Source organism: Numenius arquata, chromosome 13 (genome assembly GCF_964106895.1).
Source record: "Numenius arquata chromosome 13, bNumArq3.hap1.1, whole genome shotgun sequence".
NCBI classification, from domain to species: Eukaryota; Metazoa; Chordata; class Aves; order Charadriiformes; family Scolopacidae; genus Numenius; species Numenius arquata.
The window spans coordinates 9,379,222-9,398,485 of NC_133588.1; the positions used below are offsets into that span (position 1 = coordinate 9,379,222).

Below are 19,264 nucleotides of genomic sequence, written 5' to 3' on the forward strand. Positions count from 1 at the left end.
ACTTCAGTCTAGATGTTTAAATCTTAAAGCCACCTGAACGTCCTTGCACGTCTCTGTACAACTGCGCACCCCCTCTAATTAGGTGTCACTGGAATTGGAATTGTCCGTACTGCAGACTGAATGGGAAATTGGAAGAAAACACAATCTGAGTTGTGATGGCTCCCAACTACAAATTACAAGAAAAGAGGATCAGTCATCCGTTTAAGCCCAGCAAGAAACTCATGGCAGGTTTATGTTACAAAGTTTGCCTTAGATTCAAACAAAGGGTTGCACAGCCAGTCACACCTTGCAAAAAAGAAGGGTTTCACTTCCTCAGGTGATGAACAAGGCATGGGTTTTCCTACCAGCAGGGGAAAAAAAACCCATCAACAAAAAAACTTCCTTTTCCTTATTACCACTAAGTGATCTGCAAACAAAAGTAATACTGCGGAAGTTTTTACACAACAATTTGGATTAGCAATGGCACAACACTGCCCAACAGTGTGTCATCATTCCTTTGACAGTGAGCACGGAAAACACGAAAAGAAAACAAAAAAAGATTAATTTATGTACAAGTAATTTCAAAACATTAGCACAAAACAATAGGGAATCAACAGAAAAGAATGAAGCATGGCAGGTGACAGTAAGAGGTTATAAAGAAACAACATTTTAGATAGACTAGCTAGAGACATGAGTGAGAATTTAAGTAAGGCACAGGAGACGGAGAACATAGAATTTGTCAGAAAGGAAGAAAGGAAGTGGGACAGCACAATACAGCGCTTGGTGAAGAAGTAGCTAACGCCAGCCAAACACCACCTCCTTCTCACAGTCTCAGCTAAAAGCAAATAAGCTAAATTCTGAAAAAATCCTAACTGGTGAATGTTATGCTTAGCATCTTAGCTAAGCGACACCACTACAAATTCCTAAATGTCCCTTTTAGGAGTGCCAGCAGAGTTGGAGAGAAGTAAAGAATGAAGGAGAAAGGAAGGCACAAAAAGCAGGACAAGCAGCTTTAGACACAGGAAAGAAGAAAACAAAAGAACATCAGAATCAGTATACTAGTTCAACGTGAAGCTTTAACTGCCCCCATATCCTAAGTCTGACAGTGGACAACAGTGAAGGAAGGGTTAAGTAAAGCATGATCCTTGTCCTAATATACCCTACAACTACCAACACAAGCTGTTCAGTAAATCTGAAAGGACTACAGAATGAGATTCCCTTGATGGAGCAAAAGCGATGGGAGGCAAGAAACCAAAAACTGGACTAGAAGAGGCAGGGCAGAACTTAGGGGCAAAGTGGGAAAAGGAAACTGGGTTACAGTATAGCACTAGAGCCAACATTTGTGGGAAGAGATAACAAGATACACTTGAATGGGAAGAAAATACTAAACTGGGTAACAGTCAAAGGCACAGGAGTTTAGAGGAAACAATTTGAGAGTGTGGAATTTCTTATCTGAAGTCCACTCAAATTCAGACTACAAGGAGGAAAGGAAGAAAAAGGAAGAAAACATATCAGAATATTGTGTAGAAAGGGAAAGAGAAGGAGGAGGAAACAGCAATAAGAAGCAAAATAAAAAGTGTCTTTGCAAGTGAAGAGTAGGAAAAACAAAGACTTCAAAGGAAAGTAACTGAACAAGCTGACTGGTAAGCTAGCACCTCTACCGTATAGAGTTTGTGCAGCCTAAAAATGATGCCCCATCTGCAAATCAGCTGGACTTTGTCAGGAGAAGCCCAGACAGAAAATGGTAGAGGACAAAAAAGTCAAAGGAAATTACAAAGCCATTGGAGTCCAGAAAAGCCCTGAGGTGAAGCAACTTTATGTAAGCAGCACGTGATCAGCACAATGAATCACCTACCCAACACTGCATCAGCTCACACTCTACTCTGAGGAAATTACAACGGCTAAACGAGTGAGGACAACCTCCCACCCAAAAGAGGCTAATAATTTTATATTTAAAACTGAATTAAGGAGAAAGTGTATCTCTACTTATCAGCTGAAACCATTCCAGCAATAACATGGCTCACGTTGACATCAGAACTTTAAAATAGTTATGAGACACTTCTGCAGACACAGAAGGTAACTGCAATCTTTAATTCAGAAAACTCAAAAGCAAGCAAGATCCAATAATTAGAGAACCAGGGTGCACTTGCTTTGGCTAAGTTCATCTCATCTAATGTCTCGGTACCATGAAAAGCAGAAATGGCTTATCTCCCCTGCTTCGAGCCACACATACCTCCTACTTACTTTGCACAGGTTTTATTATCTGTATTAGCTTTCCAGGAGCCAATTCAGCTCATTACTTCAAGAGAAAACACAGAAGACAAGGAAATTGTTTTCTGCCACATTAGCTAGTTGAACTGGCTCACCATGAGGTTGGAGAAGTGCTACTGACAGAAGGGAGAAAACAGGAATCTACAGCCAGAAGCAGCAGAGACTGCTGCAGAACCATCCCCAGCAGCAGCTACAAGCAGTTAAATTAGCTCAACAGCTGGTATAACTGCATCCCAGAGCTGGTGAAATCATACCTGGAAATAAGTCTAAAATAAAATAAACCTTCCAAGGCAATGCATTTGGAACCTTCTGCATCTCTCAGAATCTCTAAGACAAAGTGAGAGATAAGTTTCTGTGTATATGAAACTATGCCCTGCTCTATGGTAGCTATTTGGGCCGCAACACCACCAAATACGTAATGCATGTAATGAAATGCGAGAACAGATGATTACCACGAGCAACTCCAGTCTGATAAACCAAACTTGTTTCTAATAATGTAAAAGAAACCTCCAAGTATGTCTTCCTCAGACAAAAGCGTATGTTTTTTCCAGAAAGCCTCCATCTATGCAATATATGTATTGCAGAAAGAGCCCTACATGCTATCTCACCTTACTAGCTCTTACTCCATACACTAAGATGAAAAAAAAACTTCAGCCTAGACTCTTCTAAAATTAAAAAAAAAAAAAATTTTTTTTTTTTTTAATCAAACTCTTCCTTCTTTTGAAACAAAGTAGTGGCATTTGATATAATTACTAAACACCAACCAGATATCAATAATGCCATGGCAATTTTGGGCTGGGGGTTTGAAAGCCATCAAGGGTACAAAGCTACAGGCAGCTGACTTAACAGCTTCCATTTTCAAAAAAGTTACTACTTCCTCCTCTCACCTCCCTCTCCTCTTGTTCCCCAGCTGTCCACCACCACTTACAAACACAACCATTTTAACTCAGGAAAAAACCCCAATATGTAGGGTTTTCTGCCAAGATAGCAAGTTGAAGAGGCTCACAGAGGCGTCCAATAGACACCAGAGAACGACACGGCTTCACTGATCAGGAACAGAGTTTACCCTTTTGAAAAGTAGTCAGTCTTCAAAGAGATCAGCCGCCCCAAATTCTTACCTTAATTCCCAACAAACAAACCACCTGCAATTTCTTCTGTCATTAACACTTGAGATGCAGTAGCTATTTCTCCAAGGAGGTGATTAAAAAGACCAAAAAGAGAGTGCCCCTAGCCCATCATGCACATGCTGTATTTTTCAAGTATCAAATTTTAACAATGAACTTATCTAAAGTGAGATTCATGAGCAGATTCTGGTTTCATCACAGTATTCTTGAGTTTCATTAAGAAAAATTCACTCTTCTAAATATAATGGAAATGTCTTTACCGGAGAGTGTCTGGTAGATTCTCTTGTGAAATACTTGTCACCAGTTTTTGGAATGTATGGAAGAGTTCCACTTTACAGATCTTGGATCTGATGGAAGAAAAAAAAAAAAAGAGGAAATCGAAATTCTGATGGAAAATATAAATCAAAATGCACCTCCTCTTACAGCCCACAGTAGTACATCCCAGCTGAATATTTTTGATAAAAAAAAATTATGTTCACTTCTCAAAGAATGTAAAGAGTTATCCACAATTTAACTTTTCCCACCCCACCCGAACTGCCCACCTGCCTTTTCCCTTCATTTTAAATGTTACATTGACAAAGAGCTGCATTGCTCCCATTGTTCCAGCCAACACTGCAGAGAGAACTCTTGAATATCCCCACATTGTTATCTGTGTGAGACTGCACCGTCATCAGCTCACAACTACAGCAAGGTTGAGCCAGAAGTACTAGTCCCAGAACTGATCATACAAGCACAGAAGGACTTCAAAGGTTTGTTCAAACTGTCAAACCTTGTATTATTCACAACAAATAAGAGAACCAACAAAAATACCTGGAACAATGCTGTTCTATTCACAATGGTGACCAGGACACATTCAGCAACAGCTGCAGGGCGGCTTAGTACAAAGAGGCTTATCAAAAAATAAAGTGAGGCAAAGCTTGAAAGGTCTTTGGAAGGCACCATATGCATCTCTGTAAACTTTAAGCCCTTTTCTTCCTCCGAAGAGAAGGCAACCAGAACAGCTGTTTATAAAGCAGGGTTTGGTTTTGAAAGCCCCAGCTATTTTCTCTAATTAAATTCTCTTTAAACACTTGCCTTCACAATGACTGATTCAGTTCTCCAACACGTGCAAGCTGATTCTCAAGAAGCATTGGAAAAATCACCAATCAAAAAAAACATCTCTATTTTGCTAGTATTTTCTTTAAGGACCCCAAAATAGGCAGGCAAAGATGCTTTAAGATTTCATCTTCATGTTAATCTGTCAAAGGTTCATACTCTAGGTTTTGGTGTTTTAGTTAATTAAGCATTAACAAAAGCACATATTAGACATCTACTTAACACATTCCTTTTAGTCAGTCAGCTTTACCTTCTTTGGTATTTAGTGTTATCTAACATATTGAGGGAAAAAAAAAAACAAACACCCCAAACGACATGCCCCACCAATCACCCTGAGATTTCTTGAGGGGGAAAAAAACCAAGTTGGAAATACAAGTCTTGTTTATTATCAAACGCCCCCCCATAAGGCTACAAATTCCTTATTTTCATGATAAAAGTTCCTTTTGTGACCATTTATCAGGAAAGCGCAAACGGTTTACTTCTTCCTTGACATTGTCTTTAATCCCGATTTCCTAAGGAAACACAACCTTTGCAATCACACAGTCTTGTCGTCCCTCTTTAATAACTTTGGAATGCCTTAGTGAATTTCATGTATGTAAAAAAAAAGAGAGGAGGATCTCTCAACAATAATTAAGTTCCTACAGTTTTGTGCAAACTGGCAGGTAGCAGATGGCTCTAAACTTTTAGAGCTGGTACACAAATGCAACATTAACAAATTGAAGCCCACTGAGAAAAAGGGTTGGTCTGTTTGTTTGATCTTTCACATGTCTTCTGGAACACCTTACACACTACATACGAAATACTAACATTCTACAGTGCACAGAAAGCCTGTCTCAAAAGACACACTAAGTCACGCAGGTCACCTGTGCTAACAATACACCAGGCACCAATACTGGTCACAAACTACAAAGCTCCTGGTCCTCTTCTTTCCAGGGAAAATCAGGAAATACTAGGATATACCAGGATAAACTTAGTCAAGTCAAGCCTAACTTCAAGAAGTGCAGAATGTGCAACTTGCAGACGTGTGAATGAATTCTCCGCAAGAACTGTCTAAACTCTACTTAATTTATTCCCTACTGTCAGGATTATCTTTTCTCCCAGAAAGCCTGGGAAAAATGAACGATATGACCATTGATAAATTGGTAGTATAAGCAGCCAACAATCAAAATATGACCCCAACCCTCAAACTGAACTTCCACAGGCCAATAATAATTTTGGTCACCTCACCTAAACTGAGGAAAGTGTAGAGAGATGGAGAAATTTGCCTGCAGATGTTTATAAGTAATTCCTCTCAACCACAAGAAAAACATGTAACTGTTTCTTTAAACATTAATAAACATCATAATCTATCAACTATTAAAGAGCACAGTGTCAAGACTACAGTTAGAAAGGTGACATGTTTTGTGTTAGGAATCTGCTGCAAGCATTTCATAACATTTTCAAAATTGAAGGCAAAAAGTCACATTACAAAGCAATACAATTATACAACCAGGTCAGCTGGCCTGACTCTTACAGAAAAAGAAATCTGTAAAAAGAGAACCTGAAACACACACGTTTCCTTCACAGTCATCAACCCAAAAGATACAAAGCAAAACTTCTGCTAATTTCACCAATGAATAAGCTGTCTTTTAGTAAAAAATTATCATAGTCCCCTACCACCACTGTCTACAATGCTCTCTTTAATCAACAGTGACAAAGAAATAGGATAAACCTGTTAACCCGCATTCAACTTTTATCATTCCAACTCTCCCTTATACAGTGACTCTTCCTTATCCCCCGTTCCTTACTTTTCCTCCCTTTTCCCCCACTCCCTTGATTTCCTTCTGCTCTGACAAGGCACTACACACCACGAGCTGACAGAGGCACATGTGCTAACAAATAAGATATATACATCCAGATATCACAACATTCTCACACCTGCTCTGATGGCTCCCAATCGCCTTCTTAGTTGTTCCCTGCCGGAAGCCATCTGAGGTGACATCCAGAGGTTGCTCAGGGACTGCACTCCAACTGATAGCTGTAGAAGAAAGGATTGATGCTGTCATCACAAAAGAACTTAACAGTTCCTTTCATTCTATGTTTTCGCATGATGCCGTCTGCTTCCCAAATAATTCAAACTAGAAGAGGACCATGGCTCTCTAGGGCCAGGATTCCAGTACTTAGAAGAACAGGTAAATTCTGTTGAATTAAAAAAAAACATACCACATATATACACACACACATATACAGAGCTTTCATCTTAATCAGGTCCTTCAAGAATCCATACCTCTAAGTATTTGGCCTCCATCTTTGTTAATTCTCTCCTTTTTAGGGGGATTCTACTTCCTTTTGTACATCCTGTCCTGACAAAGAATCAGGCTATGAAATACTCCCCCAAGCTACTTGCACCAGTCACTCAATGTTTTCCTTATTAATTTATTGTGTGCTATTATTTTATTGTGTATTGTATAAATAGTTCTGTGTTTGATAACTGACATATATCTAACTCTGTGTTTGTTCTGTGTTTGATAACTGACTGATATCTAGAGATACATCAAGTATCTCTAGACTTTAATTGAAATGTTATTAGCTAGTAGTCAAATAATAATTGGTTGGAAGACATAGCAAGTGCCAACCACCTTATCCGTTACCCCATTCTTGTCACCTTATTACCATCATAGACTGCAAACTTCTTAATGCTGAAACTCTGCATGCCGTACCTTCTAGATTTACAAATAACTGGCAAAGCATCAGTAGCACGCTAACAGAAGCAAGAACTGATTGACATGCCCAGTCTGTCCCTCCATAGCCTAACAACAGCTCCTTTAATGAGACAACTTGTGTTCCCCAAGTTCTCCCATTTCTCTGTGTTCCTAACAGCCAAAACCGCTGTACGTGCATTATCTCTAAAGAGAATTGTCACAGCTTCTCTCCTCCATGATACCATCTTGCCATTCAAGATGCTCAAAGGCACATATTATAAAGCGTATTATGGAGACTGGTTACGTTAATCACACTTGTATTATAATTCAACTGTATGCTGCAACTGCTGTACTCTGCTAAGCGTGAATGGTATTTGCATTGTGATTTAGGTATAATGCTGTATCGCTCTAGTAATTAAAATCCTGTGTAACGTCAAATAACATTAAATACATGCAACTGGCATTAAACGTTAAACCTTCCATGTGTGGAGTATCTAAAACCACCCGGTCAGAGGATACCAGATTCTGACAAGCAGAAAAAAATTTACTTGAAAATGAAAATGTTTGCTATTCTTTCAATTCTTCATAGTTACCACAAACTTCAAAATATTAAATGGAACACGTTTTTCTCTTTAAAAATACTAGTTAAAATGTTCCTGTCAAGCATATTTCAATACTCAGCATAACAGCCCTGAATTTAGAGTTTATTCTATTATCACCTCTTCAAGGAAAAAAAAAAAAAAAAAAAAAAATCAACCTAGCATAATTCATACAGGCAAAAAAGTGTGATAAAGCATCATTCATCTTTATTTAACAGAAATATCTGAGTAACTGTACAGAAAGAAAGGCATACACACAAATTTAGTCACAGTTGGTTTCAGATCTTTTTTGCTAAGTGAACTGGCACCATTTTTCAAGGATGGATTTTGTTTCCTATCTCACAGAATCAAAATCTTTTCCTTCCTGGCACCTGTAAATAACTCCAATTTAATGAATCTGAATTCCATTAAGGAACCCTTTGTTTCCATTCCATTTTATCATCAGCTCTACTGTAACAGAATAACTTCCAGTTCCAGTTAAGCCAGAAAAAAGCATACAACAGCAGAAGGTAGGCACGTCCAAGTTTAAAGAAACTGCTTAACCATACACATACAGTGGCAGTTCCATTGGTTGTTTTTTTTTACCCAAATGAGACCATGTTGCTAAATCACAACGTGACTTGCATATTCATTCATTGCCACGACAAAAAACGCTATGTCCAAAATCTCTATCAATTAAACCTTTACACTGTACTACTCTGTATTCTTTCTATGTTCACAGATTTCTGGAGCAATTACAAGTATAACTCAGCATGTCAAGTATTCTCTTCATTACCAAGGAGAATCTGAAACTAACCGAAACAAGAAGTCTTTTGATATTTTTGTTTTCTTACTGCCCTCAGAACTTTTGCTCTCCCTGGCTGTTTTCTGTCTTTGTTCAGATTATACATTCTTAATGACATCAACCAAGTGTTTATTCAGTCTGAAAACTCCCTACAGGAAACTAGAGGCTGAGCTGAATATTATTAATTATTAACAATTACGTTCTGGCCTGAAATTTATTTAATGCTGTAAGTCACACTTTGCCTCTAGCGCTGGCAATGAACGATGTTCTGTTTTAGGAAACCACTAAACCCACCTAATTTCTATGTGGACTTTTGCACACAGTTACACAACTTGCCCAAGTGAACTCACCTGCACTACACGGAACAAGTTTTGTTTTGCTGTTAGCTTGAACTTCCTGAATTGCCTGGCGGCTATGTTCAAACCCACGATCCGACTGCAGCAGCTTAACCTCCTGAGCGAAAAAACCATCTGGTAAAAATGAGATGTGCTGACACCTAAAGTAAACATGGAAAAATGCAAGTCATTTTAAGTCTGGTCTTCCCAAATGAGCCCATTTTTTTGCAATTTCCCCTCATAATCTAAAACACGTTACTTTTACATTAGAACTGAACATGAGTTATAAAAGACAGACAATGAGGTCTGGGGACATTTTTCCCTTAAAAAGAGTATTTGTTAAAAAAACAAAGCCACATAGTTTATTAAGACCATGTCCATCCCAGAAAAACTACAATGAACTGATTTTTAATATGGTCTAACTAAAAGTAGTATAATCGATGGAGATAAAGTATACAGGATAAAAACTGTAATATACTTCTGCAATCACAAAGAAAAATAATAATAATCAAGTATTTACATAGTCAAGCATATTACATTAGAAACTTTTAGTTACCATTACACACCAAATGTGTTTAGGAACATATGAGGAGGGAAAAATGGCATGTGTTTAATAATCATAATATTTACATAGAGCACGAATGAATTAAGACTGAGCTTCATATTGTCAGATGTCTGACTTTGCAACCTAAGGCAAATGAGGCTGGGCAAATTCTTGTCCCATGTGTTATGGAGTGAGCAACAGATGATCCGGGAAGCTTCTCTGGAGAGGTAGCTAGAGTTTCCCCTATTAATATACTATGACGTCTTTTGTAACCATCCTAGAAGGATGCAAGGCTATGGAGAAAAGGAGTTACTAAAAGTCAAACCTTTCAGATGAACTGGTCTAGTAACTGCCTCTTAAAGGGAGTGGTTCAGCTCCCAAGTTTCTTTCTTGCTCTCCTTTCCCTCCACTCTGCATAATTCCATTTACTCTCCTCTAATGCTTACAGATTCCTTTGTTGCACTGATTCAACCTCCTAAGCAAAAAAAATATCCACTTCTTGTCCTTTTGTTGCTGGGATAGTTTTCAGCAGCTCAAGGATCTGAGGAGCAAGAAAGCCAGTGGGCAGTGGATGACTTCCTCATTTAGCAGCAGTGCACTCCACCTCTCGCATACGTTTCCCTGAGGTGATGGGTTGTGTTATCAGAGCTCTACTGCTCACAGCAGGGAGGAAAAAAAAAAAAAAAAAAAAAAAAGAGATCTTGGATGCGATTCAGATCAAAGAAGCAAACAAAATTTTACCACCATGGAAACGCACATAAACTTTGCCTTTCCAGTCTAACACAACACTTGGTCTTTTTCCAGCTGCCCCGGTACAAGCTGTCACACGCTAGGTGTCCTGAACCACTTCAGTAAATCACAGAACAGTGGAGGTGGGAAGGGACCTCCAGAGGTCATGTGGCCCAAGTCCTCACTGCCCAAGAAGCACCATCTATAGCCAGCTGCCCAGGACCGTGTTCAGGTAACTATTAAGTACCTCCAAGGATGGAGACTCCACAACCTCCCTGGGCAACCTCTGCCAGTGCTCCATCACCTGCACAGTAAAAAGTGTTTCCTGCTGTTCAAAGGGAACCCCCTGTGCTTCAGTTTGTGCCCATTGCCTCTGGTCCTGCCACTGGGCACCACTGAAAACAGCCTAGTTCTGTCTTCTTTGCATCCTCCCTTTAAGTATTTATACACATGGATAAAATCCTCGCAAGCCTTCTCTTCTCTGGGCTGAAAAGTCCCAGCTCTCTCAGCCCTTCCTCATAGGAGAGATGCTCCAATCTCTTATGTAGCTTTGAGGCCCTTAGTTGGACTCTCTCCAGTGTGTCAATGTCTCTTTTGTACTGACCAGCCCAGAACTGGATACAGCACTCCAGGTGGGGCCTCACCAGTGCCAGTACAGGGGATGGACTGCCTCCCTGGACCTGCAGCCCAGGGTACTGTTAGCCGCCTTTGCTGCAAGGGCACACCACTGGCAGATTCTCTATAAGGATCTTGCAAGAGGCAGTGTCAAAAGCCTTACCGAAGCCTAGGAAGACAATATCCACTGCCCTCCCCTCCTCTACCACGCCAGTCATTTCATCACAGAAGTTTTTCAAGTTACTCAGAATGGTAGAATTCTGAAGTGCATCCCTCAGGATGCACGAAGACTACAAAAGGAGAATTTGCACTGCACATTCAAATGAGCGTGAATGTAAGTGGCGGAATAGACCTATGAGAGGTATTAGCTTGCATGCAAGCATGAAGTGTCCCAGAAGCACAAAGTTTTGCTCAAAAAGTAACAAACTGACAATTAACACTAACAGAAATAAGCATTGACATGAAATCATGACTTTCCAATCTGGTTACCAAATAGCATTAATCTTTCTAAACCTAAATGTAATCCACCACTCCACAGCAATTCCTGCGTTAGGTCTAGAGCTCAGTTTCCGTGGGCTGGGCAGCACACCTGAAGGCATGAGATACAGTCAAAACTTTAGAACAGCAGTTTTCAAAAACCTCTACTGGGAATGGACTGACAATACAATTTTGAAATTTTACATGGGATGGACTTGTATGCAATAATCTGCAACAACCCGAATATTAACCTCCTGGAAAATGTTAAGTTGGGATCCAAACTTAGGAAGACAGCAATTCCCTTCAAAGGAAGTTTAAAATACCGCATCTTCTACTTGCTGGAAAGTAAGTCTGAAAGCAGGATCTAAAATCAGCAAAAGCTTCAGAAGAACTAAGAAGTGTGTTTAAGGCTACGTTTTAAAAAGGTCTGTAAGGACAACCAGAAAGACATCCCTTCTGCAGTTCAAAAGCCTACCTATACGTTCATTTGGAGTCATTTCAGTCAGATTGCCTTTAGGATGGATGGATTTGGGGGCTTTTTAGTTTAAGTTTAGGAATGGCCCTGCAAGAAATAAAAGCTGCTTTTGCTTACCAACACAATTCTATAAAAAGGAACTTACAGATATTCCGAATGACTTTGTGGAGTATTGATAACTAAATAAATTAAAACTTTTCTTGAGCCTGCTTGAAGAAATAAAAGTGAGGAAGAGGGCAAGAAAAATTCAACTTCACTATGCCAAAAAACTTCACTACACTGAGTTTGTATCCTTCTAGCTGCTTTTTCTGCTGGAAGGCTTCTAGAAAAACTCAGCTGGGTAACAGATCCCACTGCTCAGTGAGGGGAAAACCAAGGAGACCCTGAACTAATGGAAATTCTTCTGTAAATCTTCAAGTCTGATCCATCGGCATTAGGCACCTTTTCTCCATACTACACAGGGCTACTTTCTGAAAACATAAATTTGCGTTAAAAGTCCTGGTATTTGTGACACCTGTTGTCTTCTGTAACTCATTGCCTCCACACACACCATCTGATTTCCGAAGGAGAGCACTTACCTTTCAATAATTGCTCTCCGCATAGCTTCTTGGCTATATGGGCACTTCCCCACTATAATTGCTGACAGATACACTGGATACTGCAGGAAATGCATCAGAAGAGCTCCTTGACACCCTAACACATTCCAGCGAGCCAGTTTATCACTGCAGGACATAGAGCATGTTCTGTCCCCACGACCCGGCTTCACTCGTAATAATCCCACACAGTGATACTCTACCCCAGGCATTCGGGCATCACCCAGCTCTCCAGGTACACATTTTGCTCCAGTTCTATAAACATCTACTATCTTTGGTCTCCCTAAGCCAGTCTCCTTATTAGCTGTTTGCATCTCTGCAGAATTTGGATTTGTGTCATCTTCTCGTTCCGCAGATACTTGCTGAACAGCCAGCTCTTCAGGGATTACGGAAAAATAACCATCGTCTGTTTTCATTCTCTTGATTACATGATTACTTGCCATTTTCTCTGATTTCCTTTTATCTTCTGGACCCAAGTGATCGTGGTTCCTTCTACACTCTGCTGATTGTTCAGCTGCATCATCTTCAGTCACTGGCTTAGAAAGCTGGTTCTCTGGTTCACTAATTGGAATAATAGAAGCATCTCCACCTAGAACAAAAGAAGTAACATCAAAATTAGCCAAAACCACATCTCTCATGACTGGAGCACACGACACCAGTCATATTATGGCTACTACTAGCTTTCACAGGTTTGCACTCAGGAAAATTTACCTATGAGGACACACTTTTCAAACTACATTGCCCTGTATAATGAGGAATCAGATTTCACTGAAATGTGAGCTAATATATGTTTAATTTCAAATTTTGCATTCTACTTACAAAATATTAAAAAAAAAAATTTAAACAAAAATTATAAAGCAAAAGGTGTCCAAGGCATTTGACAGACTAGAAGCAGTGCTGAAGATGCTGAGGAAAACCAGTCTGATCTAACTAAACAAGACAAACCTCAAAAGAATAATTAAAGAATAACCTATCAAATAACAATGGAAATTTTAATCTATATCACTAAAACAGGCTCAAAAATGAAATTCTGAAGCTCAGTTCAAAGCAAACAAAGCCCGACAGGTCTGTGAGGAAAAAGTCAGGAAATTTTTCTTGCTATTAAATTTGAAGATGTAGATTCTACTCTCATATTACATTAACGAAGAAAACCACCACAGCATACTCCAGCAATATCAAAATCACAAAAACGTGTAAGCAACTAATTCACTATGCAAAATACTGATGAGGCGTATTTTGAGAGCGCTTAGACTTTGTTCTGGTAACAGACTGGCAGATGAAGAACACACTGGTAAGAGTGTGGTAACATCAAGACATCCAATAAGCTCATAGACAAAGAAGTCACATTCCTATATTTTGCCAACAGATCCTCATCTTTGTGGTGCTATTTTTTAAAACACACAAAGAGCATTTTCCATGACAAACCAAAAAGTTGCATTCTGTTCTATAAGAAGTTTTTGGTTGGGGTAGGGGGTGGGGGTCGTTTGTGGGTGGGGCTTTTTTGGTTGTTTTTTAGGAGTTCGGTTTTGGTTTGTTGTTTTTTTGTCGGAGTTTTTTTCCAGTTTTGTTTCGGTGTTTGGTTTTGTGGGAGATTTTTGGTTTGGTTTTGGGTTTTTCTGTTTGGTTGTTGTTTTTTTTTTTTTTGGAACTGTGTTAAATGTCAATGTTCCTTATTAAAATTTGAGTTCAAGGAGACAATGTTTAAAGCAAAGCACCCAGGAGATATGACAGGACCTCTGACAAGTATGTTAGTTTCTGGAAAAGAAAATAGTAGCCATTACTGTTTAAAGAGAAAGTGAAGCATTCCTCTATATAATGAGCAATATATTGAATTTACTGAGTTCTCAGGAATCGCATCCAGTGAGATAAAATGCCAAATCTATCTGTGGAGGATCAAGCAAGTACATCTCAGGGCACATACTGATAACAAGTTACTGCCTCACTCTGACTCCAGACCAAAGAAAGACAAGAGGCAGAAAAGATTCTACAAGTGGGAGCCATGATATTGGTTCACTCCAGCGTACTTACATGGGGTGTGACTGGAGAAGAAAACAAATATGATATTTGGTTTGAGTTTCCATTTCCCAGTTTCAGTTCCTGGAATAAAGATACTGCATTGCTGATGGGAAATTGCCAGCCCCATCTGATGGAGAAGATACCTGTTAGGAAGAAAGTTTTCATAGAATCATTTGAAGAAGAAAGTTATCATTAACGCATTCCAAGAACTTCCTGGATTTCACGTGCCCTGCTGTGTTGTCCTTCCAACAGATATCAGGGTGGTTGAAGTCCCTCATGAGGACCAGGGTGTGCAAGCGCGATGCTGCTTCTATCTGCCTATAGAGGGCCCCATCCTCCCTGTCACTCTGATCTGGTGATCTGTAGCAGACCCCTACTGTAACGTTACTTGCCCCTGTTCTCCCTTTAATCCTGACCCATAAGCTCTCTGTCGGGTCTCCATCCATCCCCAGGTGGAGCTCCACACACTCCAGCTGGTCATTGACACAGAGGGCAACATCCCCACCCCGTCTGCCCAGCCTGTCCTTCCTGAAGAGTCTGTAACCCTCCATTCCAACACTCCAGTCATAAGAGCCATCCCACCACGTCTCAGTAATACCAATAAGATCGTAGCCCTGGAGGCGTGCGTACGTCTCTGACTCCTCTTGCTTGTTCCCCATGCTGCATGCATTTGTGTAAAGGCACTTCAGCTGGACGCCCAATGGGGCTGACTTACTAGCTAGAATGGCTCCATTTCCTTTGTGTCGCTCCTCAGGTGGCCTTCCTTTGTGGTACTTTATCTGTGTTTCCCGGATTCTTTTTGCCTCAGGAGCCTCAAGGACAGGCCTGATGTTATCACCCCCCTCCCCTTTCACATCTAGTTTAGCATCATGAAACATTTACTTAATTTTTGATGTGTGGGAAAACAAAAAGAACTAGATGCCTGTTCTTTCACGATGAAGTCTATGAGCAGCCAGTCGGTTATGCTTCTACAGGCAGATGAGATCCAACATATTCCATAAACACAAACACATCATTGGAATCTTAATAACAGACCTCGAAGGGTTGGATTCAGTGGAGTTAACTATCTCCTCAAATCGTACATCTAAGTTCCCCTCCTCCCTCTCTGTATTTTTACCAGTGCTGCAACTCATCCAATTCTGTGAGAGCCAGTTGAGTGGCATCAAACCGCAAGAAACATATTTCTGTAGCGTTACTGGTCTCCTGGTTCAGTTGCTTGAACCAGCTTATCCCATGTGAACAAGAGGGCTGGTACGTGGGAAACAGCAAAAAGGCTGCCCTTGCCAGTCAGACCAGCACTGATGTCACATGAAATTAGATCCTACTTCTTCATACAGAGGCTCTACAAGAATAAGGAAGAGACAAGCTTTTGTGGAAGGGCCTTAATGCCACCTAGAAGTGTAAAAATTAGGTTAAACTCCTGCTAGCAAAGGGAACAAAACTGTTGCCTAAACAAAAGTAATACTGTCTCTTTCATTACATTTGTATCAAACATTTGTATCACAGCAACCAACCTCAACTGGCACTGAACAACAGCACCTGAACTTTATGCCTCACCTCTGGAAGCTCCTCTTGGCCACAATTTCAGCATGACTGTCATTCAGAACATCTCCTAAATCAACAACCAAATGAGAACAAAATATATCATTACTGAGAAGGAGACAAACAAAGCAAATAGAATTTGACAGATGACAGTTCTCCAGATTTGTTAGCATTTGAAGGTTTAACATTGGTATTAGGTTATTCCAAGATATTTAAACTTCCAACTACTACAAAAGGATGTCAATGGCCTACACAAATGACTGATAAAAGTCTTCACTCTGCAGCAAGTCAGAAACCTGTTTAAATACCAAATTTTAACTCTTCTGGTATGTGAAACCCTTTGAGGGTTTGAATAAACCTTTGAGTTGAATAAACACTCCCTTCCTTCAAAATATTCCTGATTTTTGTTCTTAACAGTAAATATTGATATTCTCAGATTAAGCATCCTGAAAGTTTCAAGTGTTTGTTAAGCTTTGGGTTGAAGTTTCTTGTTGCACTATGTCCTACAGTTTAAATTGCTTCTCTTGTAAATAGTTCTGATATTTACTAGGTTTACACATCTCATCTTCAAACTTCCTACAGTGCCTACACATTGCAGTATCTAAAGGAACAGGATCTGTAGGTCCAGGTTATATTTCAGGTTATATTTCCAGGAATAAAAGGCCAGATGATAGAAATCCTCTTTAACAGTTCTAAACATTTAAAAATTCTCTAACAGTTCACCATTAACATGACCTACCAACCAAGTTAACTTAAAAATAAATGAACATTAAAAGAGGAAAATATTTTCTAAACTTAAGATCACTGAAGACAAACAACAGAGAGGAACTAGCTTTACTTTTTTCTAGTCAAATTTCTACTTTGACTCTTAATACCTGGATTGCAAGTAGTACAACAGTTTAATTGGAATTTTCCTAAATCAATCAGAAAAACGTCTGTACTAATACTCTTCTAAAGATGGCTAAGTCACAAGAAACATCCAGAAAAATCTAAGATACAGAATTTAATTTCTTCTCTTTTGCTCCACTAACTCATTTCAATATGAAGGATGTTATACAGAACACGAAACATCCTAAAACTGATGCATGCAAAACCATTTGCTCCCATCTTGCTCTACACCTCCTCAGAAGTCTAAAGAAGGTAGAAAGCCCTGTACCTATATTTTCACATTCTTCCTCCTTAGTCACTTTTCAGCATTAATTACTATGGTTTCTTCTCTCTCCTAGGAAAGGGGAGAGATACATTTTGAATAAAGAGACAGATATGCAGAACAAGGAAAGTCCTACAATAAATAGTAAGACATGGTAGCTGTGGCAAGTCACGTATCTATCCCATACATTTATTGTAGAAACACTTAGAATATATGGTAAGGGAGAAAAAGCCTGGTAGCACCTTTCCGGCATCACCCCACCCTAACTCAGCAGTGGTATCTTTTGCATCAGACCACAATAAAACTAGACCGTAACGGGCAACTGAAGCACAATTATTTTGCTTATACTTTGTTTTGCTTTTAGTTATGAAGTCTTTTAGTATACAGACTCAGGGCCTAAACTACACATTGCCACATAGAGTTTATTAACTTTTAAGACAGCAAGTGCAGCAAACTTTCAGGGCAGCCACTCTGGCTGCCTAAGCCCCTCTCTTCTTGATGAGGTGAGGTCCGGCTTACGCATCTGGCTTCAATCCAGAAGTCTGAGCTCAATACCTTGGATATCTGCACTGACTCTATGACACCAGCAAGAAAGAAGGTAGCATAGGTAGCCTGTCCTTGGATTTTACACCATGCTTACCAGTCTTCCTCATTTTGTTTTGGCCAATACACTTTGTTCCAGTTCCCATAGCAACAACTTCCTTCATTACTGAAAAAAGAAACGACATTAACTGAACAAACTCTCACTGGAAGCACTGCTCTCATACAGTCATTCTGATAAGACAACACACAGAACATTGTGTAGAAGGGAAGGTACAGGGAGACAGGCCACATGACATTCCAGAAAGGAAACTATTACCAGCTAGAGATAAGGGAAGTATTATGAGCTAGTGCTAGGAAAAGTCTATGATCCCATAGCAGGAGTACTAACACAAGCTGGATATGCTAAGCAACACACAGCGGACACTGGCATAGGATTCCTCAAACACATGAGAAAGAAGCACGGGATACAATCTGCACGACATCATGGAAGTGCCAGTAAGGGAAAAGAAGATGATGATGAACTAACACCAACTCAGAATGTAATAATGCAGTCTGCTAAAGGACAACAAATAGTAGGCAACACACTTTTGCAAGGGTTTACATTAGGAATTCAGGTCCTGCCTAGACTTTTGCTACTTATTGAACAGCAAATACAGGCTTTCTTGTTCTTAGTTACAGTCTGGGAAGAACAGCATTTCACTATAACTATCTCTTTCCAGACAGAAGCTGTACAAGCTTTTACTATCACAAAGAGTAAAGGAAACAGAAGTGGGACAGGAAAAGGTATATGTTCTTTTTAAAAAGATATTTGGGGGGGGGGGGGGGGAAGCATCAAGGACTGCTACCTTCTCTCCCTCTTCCCCCCTCCCACCCCAATCCCCACAACTCATTCTTACCCTGCAGATTACCTGGACTAGCAAGAACCTCTCTTTGGGTTGCTTGGGTTGCAGACTCTACTTTGACAACAGCTGCCAGTGAAGTCCATTCCCTGTTGGGATCTGGTTTCCCCTGCTTAGGGAGTCTGGTCCTATAGTGCAGGTAACATAGCTCAGCAATTTCATCGGCTGACCACATGGCTCTAGATGCAAATGCAGGTTCTAAACAGAATTGGACTCCATCACAACCCTGATTAACAACCCCTGTCTCTTCAAATCCTACCGCCTTCACCTGCATGACACCTTCCTGTACCACAGTCTAGTATCGGAGGCCTAACTGCATCACCCCTTACAGGATTACTTGTTAAGAAATACAACATGAAATTAAGAACTTCCCCCCCCCCAAATCGCTAAGAATAAAAACCAACGCAAGAACCCTTATAGTCCGGCAGCAGGTGAGACCGCTGGGTTCCCATCAGGCAGCAGTCAAGGGCGGGCAGCACACCACCGTGCCCCTGCGGCCCCCGCACCACACCTGAGGCGCCTGGCGACACCGCCCTCGTGCCGCCGGGCCCGCCACCCTGCCCCGGCGACCGCACAGCCCCGCAGCCGGCGCTCCGAGCGACAAGCTGTGTAGCGCTCAAGCGTACATCCCGCCACCCTCGGTCCCTACCCTCCGCGTTAACGGTGGTGCCGCTACTCCTCGCCGGGCCGGGCGGCGGCAGCCAGAGCCCCGCGGCCGCGCCGGCCCACTCGCCTCAGCGACAAGCCCGCCCGCGCACGCGCAGCTGCTCCCCCGCCCACCATCCCCCCGCGCGCGAGGCCCGCCGGGAGCGG

The 19,264-nt window shown here is 40.7% G+C and overlaps 1 protein-coding gene across 1 annotated transcript in view; it reads right to left on the reverse strand.

Moving 5' to 3' along the window:
* Nucleotides 1-18,626, reverse strand: part of ADAT1 (adenosine deaminase tRNA specific 1) — a 22,985-nt gene extending 4,359 nt beyond the window's left edge. Inside the window, exons 1-8 of the mRNA XM_074157865.1 lie at nucleotides 18,449-18,626; nucleotides 17,650-17,718; nucleotides 15,875-15,929; nucleotides 14,330-14,460; nucleotides 12,287-12,890; nucleotides 8,884-9,029; nucleotides 6,387-6,486; nucleotides 3,635-3,721 (exon numbers count right to left, since the gene is read on the reverse strand). Coding sequence (XP_074013966.1) covers nucleotides 3,635-3,721; nucleotides 6,387-6,486; nucleotides 8,884-9,029; nucleotides 12,287-12,890; nucleotides 14,330-14,460; nucleotides 15,875-15,929; nucleotides 17,650-17,718; nucleotides 18,449-18,626 — 1,370 coding nt within the window. The remainder of the gene's footprint in view (nucleotides 1-3,634; nucleotides 3,722-6,386; nucleotides 6,487-8,883; nucleotides 9,030-12,286; nucleotides 12,891-14,329; nucleotides 14,461-15,874; nucleotides 15,930-17,649; nucleotides 17,719-18,448) is intronic.
* Between the last annotated feature and the right edge of the window lie 638 nt (nucleotides 18,627-19,264).